This window comes from Mesoplodon bidens (genome assembly GCF_964165515.1).
Source record: "Mesoplodon bidens genome assembly, chromosome: 4".
NCBI classification, from domain to species: Eukaryota; Metazoa; Chordata; class Mammalia; order Artiodactyla; family Ziphiidae; genus Mesoplodon; species Mesoplodon bidens.
In genome coordinates, this window is record NC_138160.1 from 146603042 (window position 1) to 146621421 (window position 18380).

An 18380-nucleotide genomic window follows, 5' to 3' on the forward strand; every position below is an offset into this window, starting at 1 on the left:
CTCTGGCTGCTTTTGAGCTATAATGGTGGAGTGGAGTAGTCTAAACAGAGACTGACTGCAAAGCGGAACATATTCACTATCTGAGCCCTTATAGAAAATATTTTTCCACCCTGGTCTAGGGGAATGAAGGCACAGAGCCTAGTGGTGACACCGTGATATGTTTGGGAGAAATATACAACAACAAAATAGCTGACATTAATTGAGCACTTACTGTGTGCCAGCCACTGCTTGGGTGCCTGCATTATTTCACTTATTCCTCTTCATAGATCATGTTATAGGGAAGGCTTGGAAGGCCCCCTTGGAATTGGAGAGTAGTGGGCAGGCCTGTATCACATGGTGCAGGGGATGGTGGGGCAGAACCTTGAGGGCCGCGAGAGGAAAGTGCAGGGTCATGGGGAGACATAGAGGGTGTCAGAGCAAGGGAGGGACCACCTGCAGGAGAATGGGAGTGCAGGGTGTTTGTGCAGGGGAGATCAGACTCTCAGGGACGCCCTTGCCACACCCAGGTAAAAGGTAATTAGACCTTGGCTGCCTGCCAGGAGGGTGGGTTGGGAAAGAGTGTTAGGAAAGTGGGAGAATTGGCAAAACGAAGTCAGCTCTCCTTGCCCCATTTCTGACGTGGGCACCTTTATCCCCATAAATCCATTTCCTGAAGATCTTCCACACCGACTCACTGGGGACGGCTCCCCTTTCCCCTTCCACACCTGCTGCATTACTCAATCCCCTGTAATCCCAATGTCTTCATTGCATCATATTTGATGCGATGCTTTTAAGGCTTCTATTGGGTACTGCCAAAGGAATTATTATTATGATGATTTGCCTTTCAGGAGTAATTACTTAGGCACAGACACCTTACAGAGAAAGCCACTGAACTGGGCTGGCTGTAGAACTTACAGGGTCCAGTTCAGAATGAAACCTTGGGACCCCTCCCTCAAAAATAATTCAGGATTTCAAGACGGAAGAGCATTAAGCCAAGGGCAGGGCCCTTCTGAGCGGGTGTGGGACCCAAGTCATATGCCCATGTGGCTGGCCCTGACACTAATTCTTATAAACCATCCGTGGGGTGTTTGTTCACCTGTCTTGCTCTCTGCTTGTTTGCCCTTCTAGTGTGCCCTGGCATGGATATCCGGAATAACCTCACCCGGCTGCACGAGCTGGCCAACTGCTCGGTCATCGAAGGACATTTGCAGATCCTATTGATGTTCAAAACGAGACCTGAGGACTTCCGAGACCTCAGTTTCCCCAAGCTCACCATGATCACTGATTACTTGCTGCTCTTCCGGGTCTACGGGCTGGAGAGCCTGAAGGACCTGTTCCCCAACCTCACGGTCATCCGGGGCTCCCGCCTCTTCTTTAACTACGCGCTGGTCATCTTCGAGATGGTTCACCTGAAGGAGCTTGGCCTCTACAACTTGATGAACATTACCCGGGGCTCCGTCCGCATCGAGAAGAACAATGAACTCTGCTACCTGGCCACTATCGACTGGTCTCGCATCCTGGATTCCGTGGAGGATAATTACATCGTGCTGAACAAAGACGACAATGAGGAGTGTGGGGACATTTGTCCAGGTGCCGCGAAGGGCAAGACCAACTGCCCTGCCACCGTCATCAACGGGCAATTTGTGGAGCGGTGTTGGACGCACAGCCACTGCCAGAAAGGTACGTTGAGGTTCTCGGCGGTTCTAAGCCATTTCTCGTGGCTTGTTCATTAGAAAGAAGCTGGAGACATTCACTAGCTCAGGTGGTGGCAAACCTTTTTTTGCAAAGACTCAGATGTTAAATACTTTAAACTTTGCAGTCTGTATGGTCTCTGTTGCAACTACTCAGCCCTGCCATTGGAGCGGGAAAGCAGCCGCCCTGCAAGGAGGCGCAATAAGCAAGTGGGCGTGGCTGTGTTTTAATAAAACTTTATTTACAAAACCAAGTGTTGGGCCAGATTTTGCCAACTCCTGAGCTAGATGGTTGAATGTTCCTCTTGCTTGAGAGACCAGATGAGAATGGGCTTTATTGTCAAAAACAAAACAAAACAAAAACAAATGTATTTCTTATCTGATTCTAGAAGTATGACTGCTTGTGGTAGACATTTGGAAAAAGAACTGTGTAAAGGATAAAAGCAAAACATCCTTGTTTCACAGTTATTGGGGGATACTTCCTGCTAGTGGCTCTGTTGTGTCTGAATTTAGTTAACTTTCTCTGTCGTTGGGCATTTAGATTATTTCCAGTTTCCACAAAGAGGGATGAACATTTTGGTGTCGAAGCTTTATCGAACATTTTTTTTTCCTTCGGGTTTTGCTCTTCCAGAAGTGAAATTTCTGGGTCAAAGTTTCTTGATAGCGATTGCCAAATGGCTTTCCGGAAACGTACCAACGGGCACTTCTCCTAGCATTGGCTGAGAGGGAACACCTTGGCTAGCTTTGAGTGTTGTTTGAAAAATCTTTCATAATTTACTGGAAGGAGGAGCTGGTGTGTTGTCATTGTTTCTATTTGCATTTCTTTGATTGCTATCAGGGTTGAACCTTTTAAAACATGTTTATTTATCATTTGGGTTTTCTCTTCCTGTTCATATCCTTTGTCCATTTATCTTTTAGTACCTTAGTGGTTTTTGAAGTATTAATCTGCATGTTGTTTTCATAGCGAAGACTGTTAACTCTTTGCCAGTTATGTTTTCAGGTGTTTTTGTTCAGGTGTTTTTGATGAATATACTCTGGCTGTCAGTTGCCAGAGAAGCTTAAAATGTTTATGGAGTTCAGAGCTGGGTTTTTGCGTGCCTCTCATTATTTTTTGCTTAGAAAGCCCCTTTCTATCCATAAAATGAACGTTTTTTTCCTCCAAATTTTCTATCTTAACTTTAACTATTATCATTAAAAAAACTTTTGTCCTGGGCATTTGGGACCTGTTTGTGTGCATGATTCAAAAGGGTATCCATTTCCCCCCAAATAACTAGTTGGGGTCTCAACCCCAGGTATTGCAGAAATTTACCTGTTCGTCATTGATTTGGGGTCTGTTTCTGGGTATCCATAAATATGTCTGCCTTTCCTTGCACCGGGGCTGTTACTTTTCTAATATGTATAGTTTTATAATGTTTTGATATCCAGGAAGTCTAGTTCCACACACACACTCGTTACTTGTTTATTGTTTTATTGACTCTTTTCACACGTTGTGAAATTCCCTGGGAAGACTTAGCAAATGTGAGATGGAGGCGGGAGAAGTGAGCAGGGGGCTTAAGGGTTGTATCACAAAAGATAAGGGAAGGGAGAAAGGAGGGTCTTCTCACCTGAGCCCAAAGCTATGGGGAAGCCACACAGGGTGAGTCCTGAGTAGAATCTATAGACTCAGCAGGGAGGACTCCTTCGAGCCCCAGGGAGTCCTTCCATTCTGTGAATGCTGGAAGGGAGGAAACAGGAGGTGAGAGAGTGGAGACCTCTCTTTTGAGAGGGCGGTTGGTGAAGGAAAAGAGAATCTAGTGGTTTATAGATATAGGAGGGAACGATGATTATTATATTGTGGAAAAATCTTGGGAACGTCGGTAGGTCAGGGACACAGAGAAGCCGAGCTATGACCAAGAAGAAGGATCAAAGCTGGGGCAGAGTCTTGGCTGAAGTAGAGGACCACCCGTGGGTTTGGAATTTTGTAGAACAGGGAGACTTCGAGGTGGAGGTGGGGGTCGGGGTGTGGGTGAGTAAGTTGGGTGGGAGAGACCATCCAGATGAATTTGGAGGTGAGGGGGTGATGTTCTCTGATGGTGAGGGGAGGAGAGGCTGTGTAGGACCTACCATGTTACGAGGACACACAGCTGCAAGGGGAGCTCCGTTATCTTTGTTTTAGAGACCAGAGAGGTTACTTAACTTGCCTGAGGCCACACAGCTAAGGAAAGATGGCTGGGGTTTGCACCGCATCTGAGACACAAAAATAGTGTGTGTGTGTGTGTGTTGTGTTGTGTGTGTGGGTGCCCCCCTCTGTTTAAAGACGGGTGAGCTACTTCTAGCTGGGGTACCAGGGAAAACAGTGAATAGTCTTTTATCTCAATGCTCCGTTTTCCAAATTCAGGTTCTTGTTTGAAATGCTCCAGGCTTACATATCTTGAGATATAATTTAAGACATTCCTCTGTGGATTTATTTCTGTTCTCATTTTAGTCAAAATATCCAGGATGGTATTATCTGCAAAAATGTCCCTGATGTTTTGAGCAGGTTTTTTTATTTTTTAAATTTTTTATCTTGTGCTTTTGAGAGCAGGGCTTGTTTTGCCAGCACTGGGGGTTTCATCACTGGAGAAGGTGTGGCTCTGCACGTACGGCTGTGGTGGAGACCTGCTGGATACCTGTTCCTGGCATCTGGCATTGATGTTTGCTCCTGGTTTGTAATCAGTGGTGGTGTCCCCTAGAGGAAGCGTTGTCCTGTCCTGGTCACAGATGTCAAGAAATGATTGTTTTTTGAAACTACACTCTTTTTTTTTTTTTTCTTTTTTTTTGCAGTACGCGGGCCTCTCACTGTTGTGGCCTCTCCCGTTGTGGAGCACAGGCTCCGGACGTGCAGGCTTAGCGGCCATGGCTCATGGGCCCAGCCGCTCTGTGGCACGTGGGATCTTCCCAGACTGGGGGCACGAACCCGTGTCCCCTGCATCGGCAGGTGGACTCTCAACCACTGCGCCACCAGGGAAGCCCTGAACCTGCATTCTTGTCTATCAAGTACAGCTCAGCTCAGGCTTTCTTCCCTTTCAATTTCTTTAATTGTGGTAAAATACACATAACATAAAGTTTACCATCTTAACCATTTGAAATACACAGCTCAGTGGTATTAAGTACATTCATACTGTCGTGCAACCATCCCCACCATCATCTCCAGAACTTTCTCATCTTCCCAAACTGAAACTGTCCCCATGAAACACTGACTCCCTATCTCCTCCCCCAGACCCTGGCCCCCACCATCCTACTTTCTGTCTCTATGGATTTGACTTCTCTAGGGACCTCGTATAAGTGGAATCATGTAGTATTTGTCCTTTTGTGTCTGGCTTATTTCACTGAACATAATGTCCTCTAGGTTCATCCATGATGTAGCATGTGTCAGAATCTCCTTCCTTTTTAGGGCTGAATAATATGCCATTGTATGGATGGACCACATTTTGTTTATCCGTTCTTCTATCGATGGACACTTGGGTTGTTTCCACCTTTTGGTTATTGTGAATAATGCTGCTATGAACCTGGGGGTACATTTCTGGTTTTTAAAATGCTTATGTTTCTTTGTTGCTGTGGCTTTGGAAGGCTTACACACCATTTCATGAGTTTTTTGAATGCTAAACGGACCGAAATGAGCCTTTAGAAGATACCTCCCTGTCTTAGGCAACAGACACAGACCTGTGAGAACTATCCGGCAAGTCCTCAATTCCCCTAGAATCCTCTCCAACACCTCTTTGAGCCATTTTCTTGCATGATTGCCAGGTTCTGGAAACATCTAAGGTCTGGTCAGCATTCGGGATGAAGGTGTTGGGTTGTCCTCTGAGCCCAGTTTAACCATCCTCTGAAATGTCCCTTTTTCCACCTGATCCCAAAACAATGCTGCTTTTGGCAGAGCGAGAAAAAGAAGGTTCTCAGTGGTTAAAGTATTTAAAAGGAAAGTCACTGTGGTGTGTGTCTTGAGATGCTTCTTCTCCATCACTCTGTCTACATATTTGGAGTGGAGATGCCAACGGAGGCCAAAGGCAAGGAACCTTGGATGGGCAGAGTGGAGATGGAGTCTTTCTGAGCTGGGTCACAAAATGTGTTTATTATGAACCTACTATGTGCCAGGTATTGGGGTCCTCAGGACCACAGTAGGGACAAGCCCCTGCCTCCTTGGAGAGGACCTTCTGATGGCAAATATAGACATTGAATATGTGACTGAATGCACTTGTAGGAAGAGTTACAAGAGGGGGATCTGTGGGTGAAAGCATGGGATGGAGCCCTAAACTAGTCTTCAGAAAATATCTCCCCTCCTCCCACATAGGTGTGTCATAAAGACCTGAAGGTCAGCCTCACTGGACCCGTTTCCAAGTGGTTCCGAGAATTGTTCAGAGTCCTGTTTTGCCGGTCGTGGCTCATGAGCTGGACCAAACCAGTGTTTCCCCATCTGAAGAGTGAGGATAATTATGGCACCTGCTTGCCAGGGTTGCAGTTTTGGGGGCTAAATGAAATGATGCACGGGGTACACTTATCCCAGCCCCTGACACTTTCTGAATTTTCTGGAAGCTTCTCCTAGATGCCGTGAGTCCACCACCCTTTCTGGGCAGACCAGCCACTGGGTAAGTGTCTGCCAAAGCTTGGCTCCATTTCTGACTTTGGTCTTGGGGCAGGCAGAGGAAAGCCCACCATGTGACTTGCTGATGAGAGCTGGGTGCTTGGACCTATGGCCCCAGAGGGAAGGTCACTCTGCTTACTGGTGCCTCAGCTTCCGAGGCTCTGGGGACCCCAAGCTCTGGGCTTTTGGTGGGGGGCCGGGGACCAGAAACCACAGGGCTTGCTTGACCAGCTGCCCCAGGCAAACCCACTGGCATTTTTTTTTTTCCTGGGAGGCCACCCCAGCTGCTCGCTGCCAGTCAGAGGGGTTGGTGAGTCTGGGGCATGATGGGTGCCAGGAAACTGGTCGTTGATGCCACATACGGCAGGAGCAGGAGGTAAAGGGAGGCGAGTCTCTCCTTCCTGAGTTTGAGTTTCCATCCACGTTTCAGAGTCTCTGAAAGCTGAGGTGCTCTATTTATATTAAACACTACCTATTTAAGTGCACATACATTCTCTCTTGAAGAGTTTGCTTTTAGACAGAGGTTTGAGCTTCAGATTGCAACTGTTTTCCCCTTCTTCCAATTTTTTTTTTAAGTTTGCCTTTGGTACTGTAATAATCAGAATCTTCTCGACAGTGAATGCTTGTTTTGTGCCAGACACTGTTCTAAGTGCTTTGTTTACCATACTGCAGCAAGTTCTGCCAGCAATTCCTCCTTACAGATGAGGTCCTGGAGGCCCCAGAAGGTTAAGCCACTTGCCCAGGGTCACATCGCTAGTAAGTAGTAGAGCTGGGATTTGAACCCAAAACCCAGGTATTCTGCCTCAGAATCTGAGCTCTTAACCGTTGTGCTTTCCTGGCTCATTGTGTGAAGTTGGGGAACTGCAGAGAACAAAGAAAGCTGGGGTGGGGAGATGCCCTAGAATTTGCCCCTGCCAACATTCTGGCTGCTTTTTCCTATAGCCCTTCTCATCCCCTCTTTTTCTTTTTCTTTTTAATTAATTTTTATTGGAGTCTAGTACGATACGATATCCACGTATATCCACTCTTTTCTAGATTCTATTCCCATAGAGGCCATTACAGAGTACTGAGTGGAGTTCCCTGGGCTATACAGTAGTTCTTATTAGTTATCTATCTTATATATAGTAGTGTGTATATGTCAATCCTAATCTCCCAATTTATCCCTCCCACCCTTACCCCTTGGTAAACATAAGTTTTCTACATTTGTGACTCTATTTCTGCTTTGTAAATAGGTTCATTTGTAGCATTTTTTTTAGATTCCACATATAAGCAATATCATATAATATATATTTTTAAATTTTATTTATTTATTTTTGGCTGCATTGGGTCTTCGTTGCTGCGCATGGGCTTTCTCTAGTTGCGGTGAGCGGGGGCTACTCTTCATTGCGGTGCACGGGCTTCTTATCGTGGTGGCTTCTCTTGTTGCGGAGCACAGGCTCTAGGCACGCGGGCTTCAGTAGTTGCGGCATGTGGGCTCAGTAGTTGTGGCTCGCAAACTTAATTGCTCCGTGGCATGCTTGAACCCATGTCCCCTGCATTGGCAGGTGGATTCTTATCCACTGCACCACCAGGGAAGCCCAATATCGTATAATATTTGTTCTTCTCTGTCTGACTGCCTTCACTCAGTATGACGATCTCTAGGTCCATCCATGCCACTGCAAATGGCATTATTTCATTCTTTTTCATGGCTGAGTAATATTCATTGTATATATGTACCACATCTTCTTTATCCATTCATCTGTCAATGGACATTTAGGTTGCTTCCATGTCCTGGCTATTGTAAATAGTGCTGCAATGAACATTGGGGTACCTGTATCTTTTCTAATTATGTTTTTCTCCAGGTATAGGCCCAAGAGTGGGATTGCTGGATCATATGGTAGTTCAATTTTTAGTTTTTTTAAGGAACCGCCATACGGTTCTCCATTCCCACCCACAGTGTAGGAGGGTTCCCTTTTCTCCGCACCCTCTCCAGCATTTATTGTTTGTAGACTTTTTGATGATGGCCATTCTGATGGGTGTGAGGTGGTACCTCACTGTAGTTTTGATTTGCATTTCTCTAATGAATTGTGATGTTGAGCATCCTTTCCTGGGCCTCATGGCCATCTGGGTGTCTTCTTTCATCCTGGCTTAAGTTAGCTGCCTCCTCCATCAGACTAAGTTCTCTTGAACACAGGGAGCATGGTATTGATTGTTGTGTCCCCAGGACCTGTCATATAGATGAATAATGACATCTTTGACCACTTATTACTAGCTGATGCTTATTGAGCACTTACTATGTGCTAAGCCCTGTGCTAAGAATTTGACAAGCTCTGCCTCATAGAATCCTCACCATAGCCTATGAGAAGATGTTATTCCCATTTTGCAGAGGGGACACTCAGGCTTGGATAGTAATTAAGAAACTTACTCTAGGAGACCTTGCTGGGAAATGGCTTGATCTTAGGCTTGTCAGGTCTAAAGCCCTTGACCAGTCAGCAAACTATGACCCACGGGCCAAATTCAGCCCTTCAGCATTTTCGTATGGCCCATGAGCTAAGAATGTTTTTTATACTTTAAAAAGGTTGAGGGGACAGACATAGAAAACAGACTTGTGGTTGCCAAGGGGGAGGGGAGGGGAGGGGAGGGGAGGGAGGGAGGGATTGGGAGTTTGGGATTAGCATATGAAAACTATTATATATAGAACGGATAAACAGCAAGGTCCTACTGTATAGCACAGGTAACTATATTCAATATCCCGTAACAAACCATAATGGAAAAGGATATGAACAAGAATGTATATGTATAACTGAATCACTTGGCTGTATACCAGAAACTAATACAACATTGTAAATCAACTATACTTCAATAAAATCAATTTTAAAAAATAAAAAGGTTGGGGCTTCCTTGGTGGCGCAGTGGTTGGGAATCTACCTGCCAATGTAGGGGACACAGGTTCGAGCCCCGGTCTGGGAGGATCCCACATGCGGCGGAGCAACTGGGCCCGTGAGCTACAACTACTGAGCCTGCGTATCTGGAGCCCGTGCTCTGCAACAAGAGAGGCCACGATAGTGAGAGGCCCGCGCACCGCGTTGAAGCGTGGCCCCCGCTCACCACAACTAGAGAAAGCCCTCGTGCAGAAACGAAGACCCAACACAGCATAAATAAATTAATAAAACTCCTATCCCAACATCTTCTAAAAAAAAGAAAAAACGTTTAAAAAAAAATGTTGAAGGGAAAATCTAAAGAATAATATTTTGTGAGAGGTGAAAATTATATGCAATTAGCATATAAATCACATTTCGTTGGAATACAGTCATGCTTTATTCATTTACATCTTGCCCGTGGCTGCTGTAGGAACAAAGGTTGTATGGCTCTTTAAAGAAAAAAAATGTGCCAGCATCTGTTCTTGAATGTGCACCTTGTAAAGATGAGGGGGACTTTTGGGGGTAGAGACTGTTTTCAGTGGAAGTTGGAAATATCCCAGCATCAGGCCAACACAGTCCTCTGCTACTTGCTGACACTGAGTGGAGGGGACTGCAAAGAATGAGGTGTCATTCTTGCCCCCCAGGACCTCTCAGTGTGTCTGGGGAGATAAAAGGCAGGAATGAATTAACCATCTGAGTGAGCCCAGCGAGCAGGAGATGTCAAGGCAAGATAGACACACCCCCGCCCGCCCCCCCCCCCCCCCCCCCGCCGTTGGGGACTTCCCTGGTGGCGCAGTGGTTAAGAATCCGCCTGACAATGCAGGGGACACGGGTTTGAGTCCTGGTCCGGGAAGACCCCACATGCTGCGGAGCAACTAAGCCCGTGCGCCTAGAGCCCATGCTCCGCAACAAGAGAAGCCCCCCGCTCGCCGCAACTAGAGAAAGCCCACGGGAAGCAACGAAGACCCAACACAGCCAAAACTAAACTTAAAATAATAATAATAATAAATAAATAAAATTTAAAAAAAGAAGATAGACCCCCCCCCTCTTTCCACTGAGTCATCAGACTGGTGGTTCTAGACATATTTGGTGCCAGGGCACCTGGAAATCATCATGTTCTCTAGATAACACAGCAGACTATTGATAAATTAAATTCCTTTGTGGCTATGCCATTGTAGTCCATGCAGAAAACAGAAAAGTCCAACATGTGCTTGGGATCTTGAATAATAACAACAATTAGAGAAAAAGAGGGTAGATCATGTAGTACAGTGGGCTGTTTGAGTCTTTCATTCATATTTATTCCTTTTTGTTTTGTCAAAGATCTCTTTAAAAGTCTAGGAGAGAATTAAAAGAACTATCCTGAAAAAATTCTGTGGTCTTCGTAACTTCTTTATCACTGAGATGATTGGTATTTTAAATTTATTTTTAATTTCTATTGTTTAATTTCAATTTTTAATTTTTGGCCACACCACGCGGCCTGTGGGATCTTAGTTCCCCGACTGGAGATCGAACCCGTGCCCTGCAGGGGAAGTGTGGAGTCCTAATCACTAGACCGCCAGGGAGTTCCCTGGAATTTTAAATTTTTATTTATTTAATTTATTTATTTTTGGCTGCTTTGGGTCTTCGTTGCTGTGCGCAGGCTTTCTCTAGTTGAGGCGAGCGGGGGCTACTCTTCGTTGTGGTGAGTGGGCTTCTCACTTCAGTGGCTTCTCTTGTTGCGGAGCACGGGCTCTAGGCACGTGGGCTCAGTAGTTGTGGCTCACGGGCTCTAGAGTGCAGGCTCAGTAGTTGTGGCACACGGGCTTAGTTGCTCCGCGGCATGTGAGATCTTCCCAGACCAGGGCTCGAACCCGTGTCCCCTGAATTGGCAGCCAGATTCTTAACCACTGCACCACCGGGGAAGTCCCTGGAATTTTTTAAATGAACTTTATTTTTGGAGATGATTAGATTTTGTATAGCAGGAAAGAACAAGAGCTCTAGAGACTATGTTTCTGAGCCTCCCCTACCATCCCCAAGATTGATGATAAGTTGTCATGGGCATCTGTAGAAGGAGAGAGATTGTCTCAGATTGGAGTGGTTGAAGAGATGTGGTTTGGTTTGGGTGGCAAATGATGCTTAGAAAGAGGGTAAGGGGGAAGGGTGTTCCAGATGGGTGGAAAGGCAGTGACAAAAGCACAGAGGTCTTGTGGGCAAGAGTAAGGAGGTTGCCTCATGCTGTGAAGAGAGGCTTGTGCCATCGTGTGCTCTGAGTGCCAGAAGTTTACCTGCAGGTGTGATGGAGTGATCACAGAGGTTACATTTGGGGCTATATTCAGGATGCATTGTTTCCACTGATATTGAGTGAACAGTTGTGCTGAGCCAGGTATGTTACTGGGACCCCAAAGTCCTTGCTGAGTCTGGGACAAAGTCAAAGAAATAACTATAAGGAAATAAGCTAGGTAGGCAGAAAGTGTTTCAGTAGGCTCATGAATGCACTGAAGAATGGTAGACCAGTTAGCCTCATAGTCACCTGGCATCTTGGGGACAGTACTATCCAAAAATTTATTAGTGAAGATACAGACTTACAATTCTAACAAGGGCTTGGCTTCCTGGAGGAGACATAGCGATACCCATTGAGCTACCTTTTCACTTAGAGAAATAAATCGACCCAATCCTTTGGAAGAAGGTAGGGTGGGGTTAAATAATTATGGAAATGTGGCTGTCGGGTAACTTGGTAACTGGTCTGACGAGTTTTTCTGTTTCTCCCTCCTACTTGATGAAATTCATTGACCAGTTATTTCCCACTGTGACACCAGACTCTTTGTCAGAATTAAAATCTGTTCTTTGTGGCTGAACACCTGAAATGCCCTAGGGAGGTCCTGTGGACCTCAGCTCCTGTCAGGCTGGGAGCCTAGGTGCTTTTTGTGGTCAATACTTCTCTCTCCACACACCTGTGCCTGATAGAACATTCCCTTTCCCAGTAAAAGAGAACGGACGTGGGTGGTGGGGTTTGAAAATTGTATCCTTTATCTCCTCTCCCCTCTCTCCATCTCCCCTCTCCACTCAATCTCCCCACCTCCCCTTCTCCCTCTCCCCTCTCTTTGTCTTAGACTTAGAGTCTTTGCTAGCTCAGGCTAAATGTCTGCTTACACTTAGAGATAAATAATGTCAAGAGTGGGAAACAAACAGACAAAAATAATTGCTTTCCTCTGGGACCCTGTTGTCTGTCATGGGTGGGGCCATGTGAGTAGCAGTAGATTGGGCCACTTCCTCCAATTCCAGGTTTAGGAAGTGGACTGACATCTCCCAACCCAGACTCAAGTCACAGGACACAGAGGCACAGGATGAAGTATGGTCATCAAATTGGCTCTGGAGGGGCAACTGGTGTCCACAGCTGTCAAATGCCTGGAGGGTTTTGGGTAAAGGATCATTTAACCTTTTTATTATACAAGTTTTTTTGCTTCTTTTTTGTCCCATCAAGGAGGATCTTGGGTCTTGAATGATGGCTGCAGTCTAGGAAGGGAGTTTGATAGACAGGCTATACCTATGGAGTGTTTCCAAGTGCTCACCTATGGAAGAAACTGTTTTCTTTGGAAGATCTTATAAGGACAGGGTTTCAAGCCCTGGCATCTAGTCACATTGGCACCCAGTGTGTGCAGCACCAGCATTGTTTATCGACTACTTGCAATGCTTGTCCGCAAGCAAACAGGACTCTTGACACAGGTATCTCATTAGCAGTGACAAGGTTAAGGTTTTCACGTATGCAGAGAAATCGGATATCATAGCAGGAGATATGCAAAGCAGGCTTGACCTGAAGCATTCAAGATTTATTTTCTTTAAAAAACAATCTTTTTCACTGTAGTAAAATACACATAAGATTTACTATTAGTGACATTTAGCACATAAGCCGTGCTGTGCAATCATCACCACTATCTAGTTCCAGAACTTTCCATCACCCCCACAAAGAAACTCTGTGCTTTTAGCAGTCACCCCCATTCCCCCTTCCACTAGCCCCTGCCAACCGTTAATCTACTTTCTGTCTCTGTGGATTTACCTGTTCTGCATGTTTCATATAAATGGAACCATACAACATGTGGCCTTTTACATCTTGCGTCTTTCACTACCTGTGGTTTGGAGCTTTAGCCACATTGTAGCATATACCAGGACTTTATGCCTTTTTCTTGCTGAGTAATACTCTATTGTATGGATATACCATGTCTTGTTTATCCATTTACCGACTGACAGACATTTGAGTTATTTCCACCTTTTGGCTATTGTGAATAGGGCTGCTACGAACATTTGTGTACAAGCTTTTGTTTGAATACTTCTTTTAAATTCTCTTGGGGGGATATATCTAGGAGCAGAATTGCTGGGTCATTTGGTAGTACTATGTTTAAGTATGTTCTATGTTCTTATAGAGAGTCAAGGTTTCTTTCTTTTCCTTTCTGCCTTTTTTTTTTGCTTTTGGTTTTATTTTTTTAAAAAAACATTTTAGGGACTTCCCTGGTGGTCCAGTGGCTAAGACTCCATGCTCCCAATGCAGGGGGCCCAGGTTCAATCCCTGGTCAGGGAACTAGATTCTGCATGCCACAACTAAGAGTTTGCATGCTGCAACTAAAGATCCTGCACTCGGCAACCAAGATCCCACGTGCTGCAACTAAGATCCGGTGCAACCAACCAACCAACCAACCAACCAAATAAATAAATAAATAAATAAATAAACATTTTATTATCAAAGAACACACAGATTCAGAAAACCACACAAACCAAATGTACAGCCTAATGAATTTCTTTAAAGCAAGCAACCTTATAGCTCACCTCCCCCAGTTGAGCAATAGTACTTTGCCAGCAATCCTGTCTCCAGAAGCCCTACCATGGTTCCCATCCCAGACACAACCCCCTCTCTCTCCCTAAAATGGTCACTGTCCTGTCTTTTCTACTGATCATTTCTTTCTTTCTGTATAGTTTTATCACTTGAATGTGACTCTCTAGACAATATAGTTTAGTCTTGACCATTAAAAAAAAACGGATATATCTCTTTGGGCCTACAGCAGTGATTCTCTTGGTGATTTTGCCCCCCCACCCCCACCCCAGGGGACATTTGCAATGTCTAGAGATATTTTTGGATGTTGCAAGTTTTGGGGGGTGGGTACTACTGGCATCGAGTGGGTGGAGGCCAGGTATGCCACTCAAACCCTACAATGCAGAGAAAGCCCTAACCACCTAGAATGATCCAGGGCCAAATGTCTTAGTGCTGAGGATGAAAACCCTTGTCTACAGGTTCCCCCTCCATCCCTGCTTTTTTTTTTTTTTTGTGGTACGCGGGCCTCTCACTGTTGTGGCCTCTCCCCTCGCGGAGCACAGGCTCTGGATGCACAGGCTCAGCGGCCATGGCTCACGGGCCCAACCGCTCCGTGGCATGTGGGATCTTCCCGGACCAGGGCACGAACCCGTGTCCCCTGCATCGGCAGGCGGACTCTCAACCACTGCGCCACCAGGGAAGCCCCATCCCTTCTTTTCTTTCCCTTCTTGCTGTTGGAGAACTGGGCATTCCATCTGGGGCATGTCCCACAGTGTGAATGTTGCTGACTGCTCTCTCATGGCACAGTTTGGCATGGTCCTCTGTCCTCTGGACCCAGAACCAGGGTCAGACTCAGGTTCTGTTCCTTCAGTGGACTTTATTTAACATCTGCCCCACCCCCACCCCAGCACTATTTGCAACAGACCATTTTGAGAGGTGATCATTTTGGCCACTTCTTCTCTGGAGCATGGCTATGGGTGGTGGTGTGCTCTTCAATCATTATTTTTTTCTTTTTCAAAAATCTGAAAATCTTGTTATGCAGTCGAAGAGTACTCACTGGCCTCCCTTTTTCAGTTTGTGATAAACAAGGCACAGACTGAACTTTGTAACAAAACTCTGTGTTCTTTACCAAGGCAAGTTTTGCTAAGAAAATTATTTTTATAAGCGAGGAAGGTATGAAGGTTATTTGCAGAGGAATTTTACAAGGGCGAGAAAAAAAAAAAAACAAACCAAGAAGTTGACCTCAGGATTCATGGTTGTACAGAAGACAGCATAGTCAGAAGACCTTGAGAGACATGTCAGAAGTAAAACAGTAGGTGAATCTGAGAAAGGAAAGATGTCCCATGTAGGGATGAGTTTGATGGAGAAAAAGTGGAGAATTATCTTAAAGAGGCCCATGTGGTTCAGATGAGGGCATAATTCTTCACGGATTTTCACAGTTTTGAAAGGATGTCTTTGTGACCCACAAGCCTGGTGCACTGCCTGACTTGATTTGAGGACTCCTGGCCATTGGGAGGGTTATATTTATGCTATGGTGTCTCCTATTGGGGAATGCAAATAACAGCAGTGGGCATTTGGTAGAATGAAAAATAGGAGATGCGGGACCTAAAGTGAAGGATATGTTGGCATGTTGGCCCCAAGGTCTTGGAAGGAAGGATGAAGGAAGCTAACATAGACCCAGTTCATGAGTTACAAATTCAGAATCAAAGAAGTCAGAAAATGACATCAATTCTTTCCCCCTTGATGAAAAGTGCAAATGTTGCCTATACAGAGGTAAACAAATGTCTAAGTTTTTCCTGACTCCATGAAGTAGCTCTAGAAAGGGGTCTAGCCAGATGGGAGTGGACAATGGCAATCAGTTCTTCAGAACCTCTTCTTGCTAGCTGAATAAGTGTAGCATGGCATTGTTTTGTAAGCAGATTGGGTAGGGGGTCCCTGGACAGAGAGAACCAGGGATGGCTTTTTTGACATAAGAGAACCCATTTTGGCCTAAGCCCTTTTGTGATTTAAGCCCAGCTGTAATGCTTGCCTTGAATAGGTCTCAGTAATTAATAATTTTTTTTTTTGACCACGCAGCTTGTGGTATCTCAGTTCCCCCAACCAGGGATTGAACCTGGGCCACAGCAGTGAAAGCCTGGAATCCTAGTCACTAGACCACAAGGGAACGCCCAGTAATTAATGATCTTAAAGGAGGGAATGCAGAAACAAGGGAGGAGCAGTCAAGAAACAATAGTGCAGCCTTAGGGTAGGGTCCTGGTTCCTCATAGGATACAGACATATTATGTATATGTGTTATATACATAATAATATACCTTTGAGTTCTGCAGGAACTAAAGCCCCCACCCAGGTGGAGGATGGAAAGATGATGTCCTGACTTCAGTCAACTAAAGCTTGGACTTTGTCAACCTTTGGCCCAATTCTATCCTGAATTCTCCTCTGCTCAAGTCCTCTCATAAATATGCATGTACCCTTAGCTTAAAACTTCCCCAGTTTTGCTGTTTGGGGAGACATTGCTTTGGGAAAGATCCACGGTGTTCTCCTTACTTGGAGCAAGTAATAATAAATCCTTCCTTCTCCCGATCGTTGGCTTGGTTGTGTCCATTGGTTCAACACCTACCCAGAGGGCAACCCAGTTTTCGGGTAACAAATTGTCTATTTGTTTTATTTTAGAGGATGTTAGAGTATTTATAGAGGGCTTTGCTAGGCTTGGTCATAACGCTCATGCTCTTTTCCCCTTAAGGTCTTATCATCTTTCAGTTGCCACTTCTCCTGGGTGGGTGAATGGGATTTAGGGAGGGTAAGGATGTTTGATGGAGGTGTGGAACCAACTTGGTGGCATTCTAGAGCTGTGCTGTCCAATAAAGTAGCCCCAGTAGCCACACGTGGCTAAGTTAAAATGAATTGAAATGAAATAAAAATGAAGCATTTCTCCCTTGGTCATACTCACCACCTTTGGACAACACAGACGTAGGACATTTCCATCACCACAGAGAGTTCTATTGGGTAGCACTGCTCTGAAGCATTTCATTTCATGGTTAAAGATAGCTCTAGAGTCGGACAAACCTGGTTTTGAATCTTGAGTCTATTGTGTGACCTTGGACTTGCTCTTCTCAGCCTCTGTTTCCTCATCTGTAATGAGGAAATGGTAAGGGAACCAGCCTCAAAGTTTTTTCCTTACTTTTAACTGATACCTCTTCTTTTGATAAAAATTTAAAAATCCCATTCCTCTTCTCTACTTTGAGTTTGATTTTTTTCCCCCTTGAAGATAAAGTATAACAATGATTTTTTTTTCAACCTTTGTAAGCCCTTGAGAGTCTCTGGAATAGAGGAAGGAGTGTCTTCGGAAAGTTGAACGTAACAAAGAGGCCATTATGGGGAATCTGAGCAAGAAGAGGAACAAGGAAGGGGTAGGTGTGTTGACTGGGGGTGAGAGTGTCATCATGTCTATGGGTGACCAAGAGTGAGGAATGTGTCAGCTCCTTCTCAGCTTCTCCTCTTTCTCTGGGGAAGAGGGAACAGAGTGCTTTCAGTGTAAGCAGAATAGAATGGGTGTGGGTAGAGAGGAAGTAGACTCAGGATGGGTAAGGGAATGAGGGAGGGAACCTCAGCCTGAGTTTGTCTTCCTGGCTCAGCACTGAGCACCAAATTCAGTGCTGGCTGTCAGCTGGGATGCTTTGTTTTTTCTCCCTGCAGAAAAGACATCAATTTTTTCTCCCTCCCTAGCTTGGGTTTGGATCCTATGATGGTCTCCAGCTTCCAAGAGCAGCAAGAGCTCAATTTCCAGCACTCAAGTGCTTTTCAAATCTCTTTTTGCATCACGTATGCTAATGTTCCGTTGGTCAAAGCAAGGAACATGGCTAAGACCAGCTTGAAGGAAGAGGGTGGATATAGATGCCACCTGTGGATTGGAGGGGAAGCATTTGTGGCCTTTTTTTTTTTTTTTGCCATCTACCACAAAATCCCAGGGTGGGAAACAACAATGGGACTCATGAAACATTTTAGCCAGGACTTAGGGCTTGATCAAACACCCAGGACTGTGTATGGCATAACTGAGAATCTAAAATGATTTTCCCGAGTAGTTATTTAATTTCCTGGATTCCAGTTGTTGAATAATCAATTCCTTTCCTAAAGACTTTTGATGTTTTCTTTATCTTTTATTAAATGCAATAAAAAACCAGGATCTGCTTCAGAGATATCAATTCTATTTCATGCATCTGTGTCTCTTCAGTACCATGCTGGTTTTATTACTATAGATTTAGAACATGTTTTATTGATGGTAGATTCAGGTTTTTTTCCTATTACACTTTTTCAAAGTGTTTATTCTTCTTGTTGAATTTAAGAATCTCCAAATCTACCTCCTCCAGTATACATGAAATCCACTGAAATTTTCATTAAAAAATTGCATTAATCTGTAAATCTATAAATTAACT

The 18380-nt window shown here is 44.9% G+C and overlaps 1 protein-coding gene across 4 annotated transcripts in view; it reads left to right on the forward strand.

Annotated features, from left to right (window-relative positions):
* Nucleotides 1–18380, forward strand: part of INSR (insulin receptor) — a 135317-nt gene that overhangs the window by 15826 nt on the left and 101111 nt on the right. For all 4 annotated transcript variants that reach the window (XM_081233334.1, XM_081233335.1, XM_081233336.1 and 1 more), the window contains exon 2: nt 1108–1659. In XM_081233334.1, the coding sequence (XP_081089460.1) occupies nt 1108–1659 (552 nt within the window). The remainder of the gene's footprint in view (nt 1–1107; nt 1660–18380) is intronic.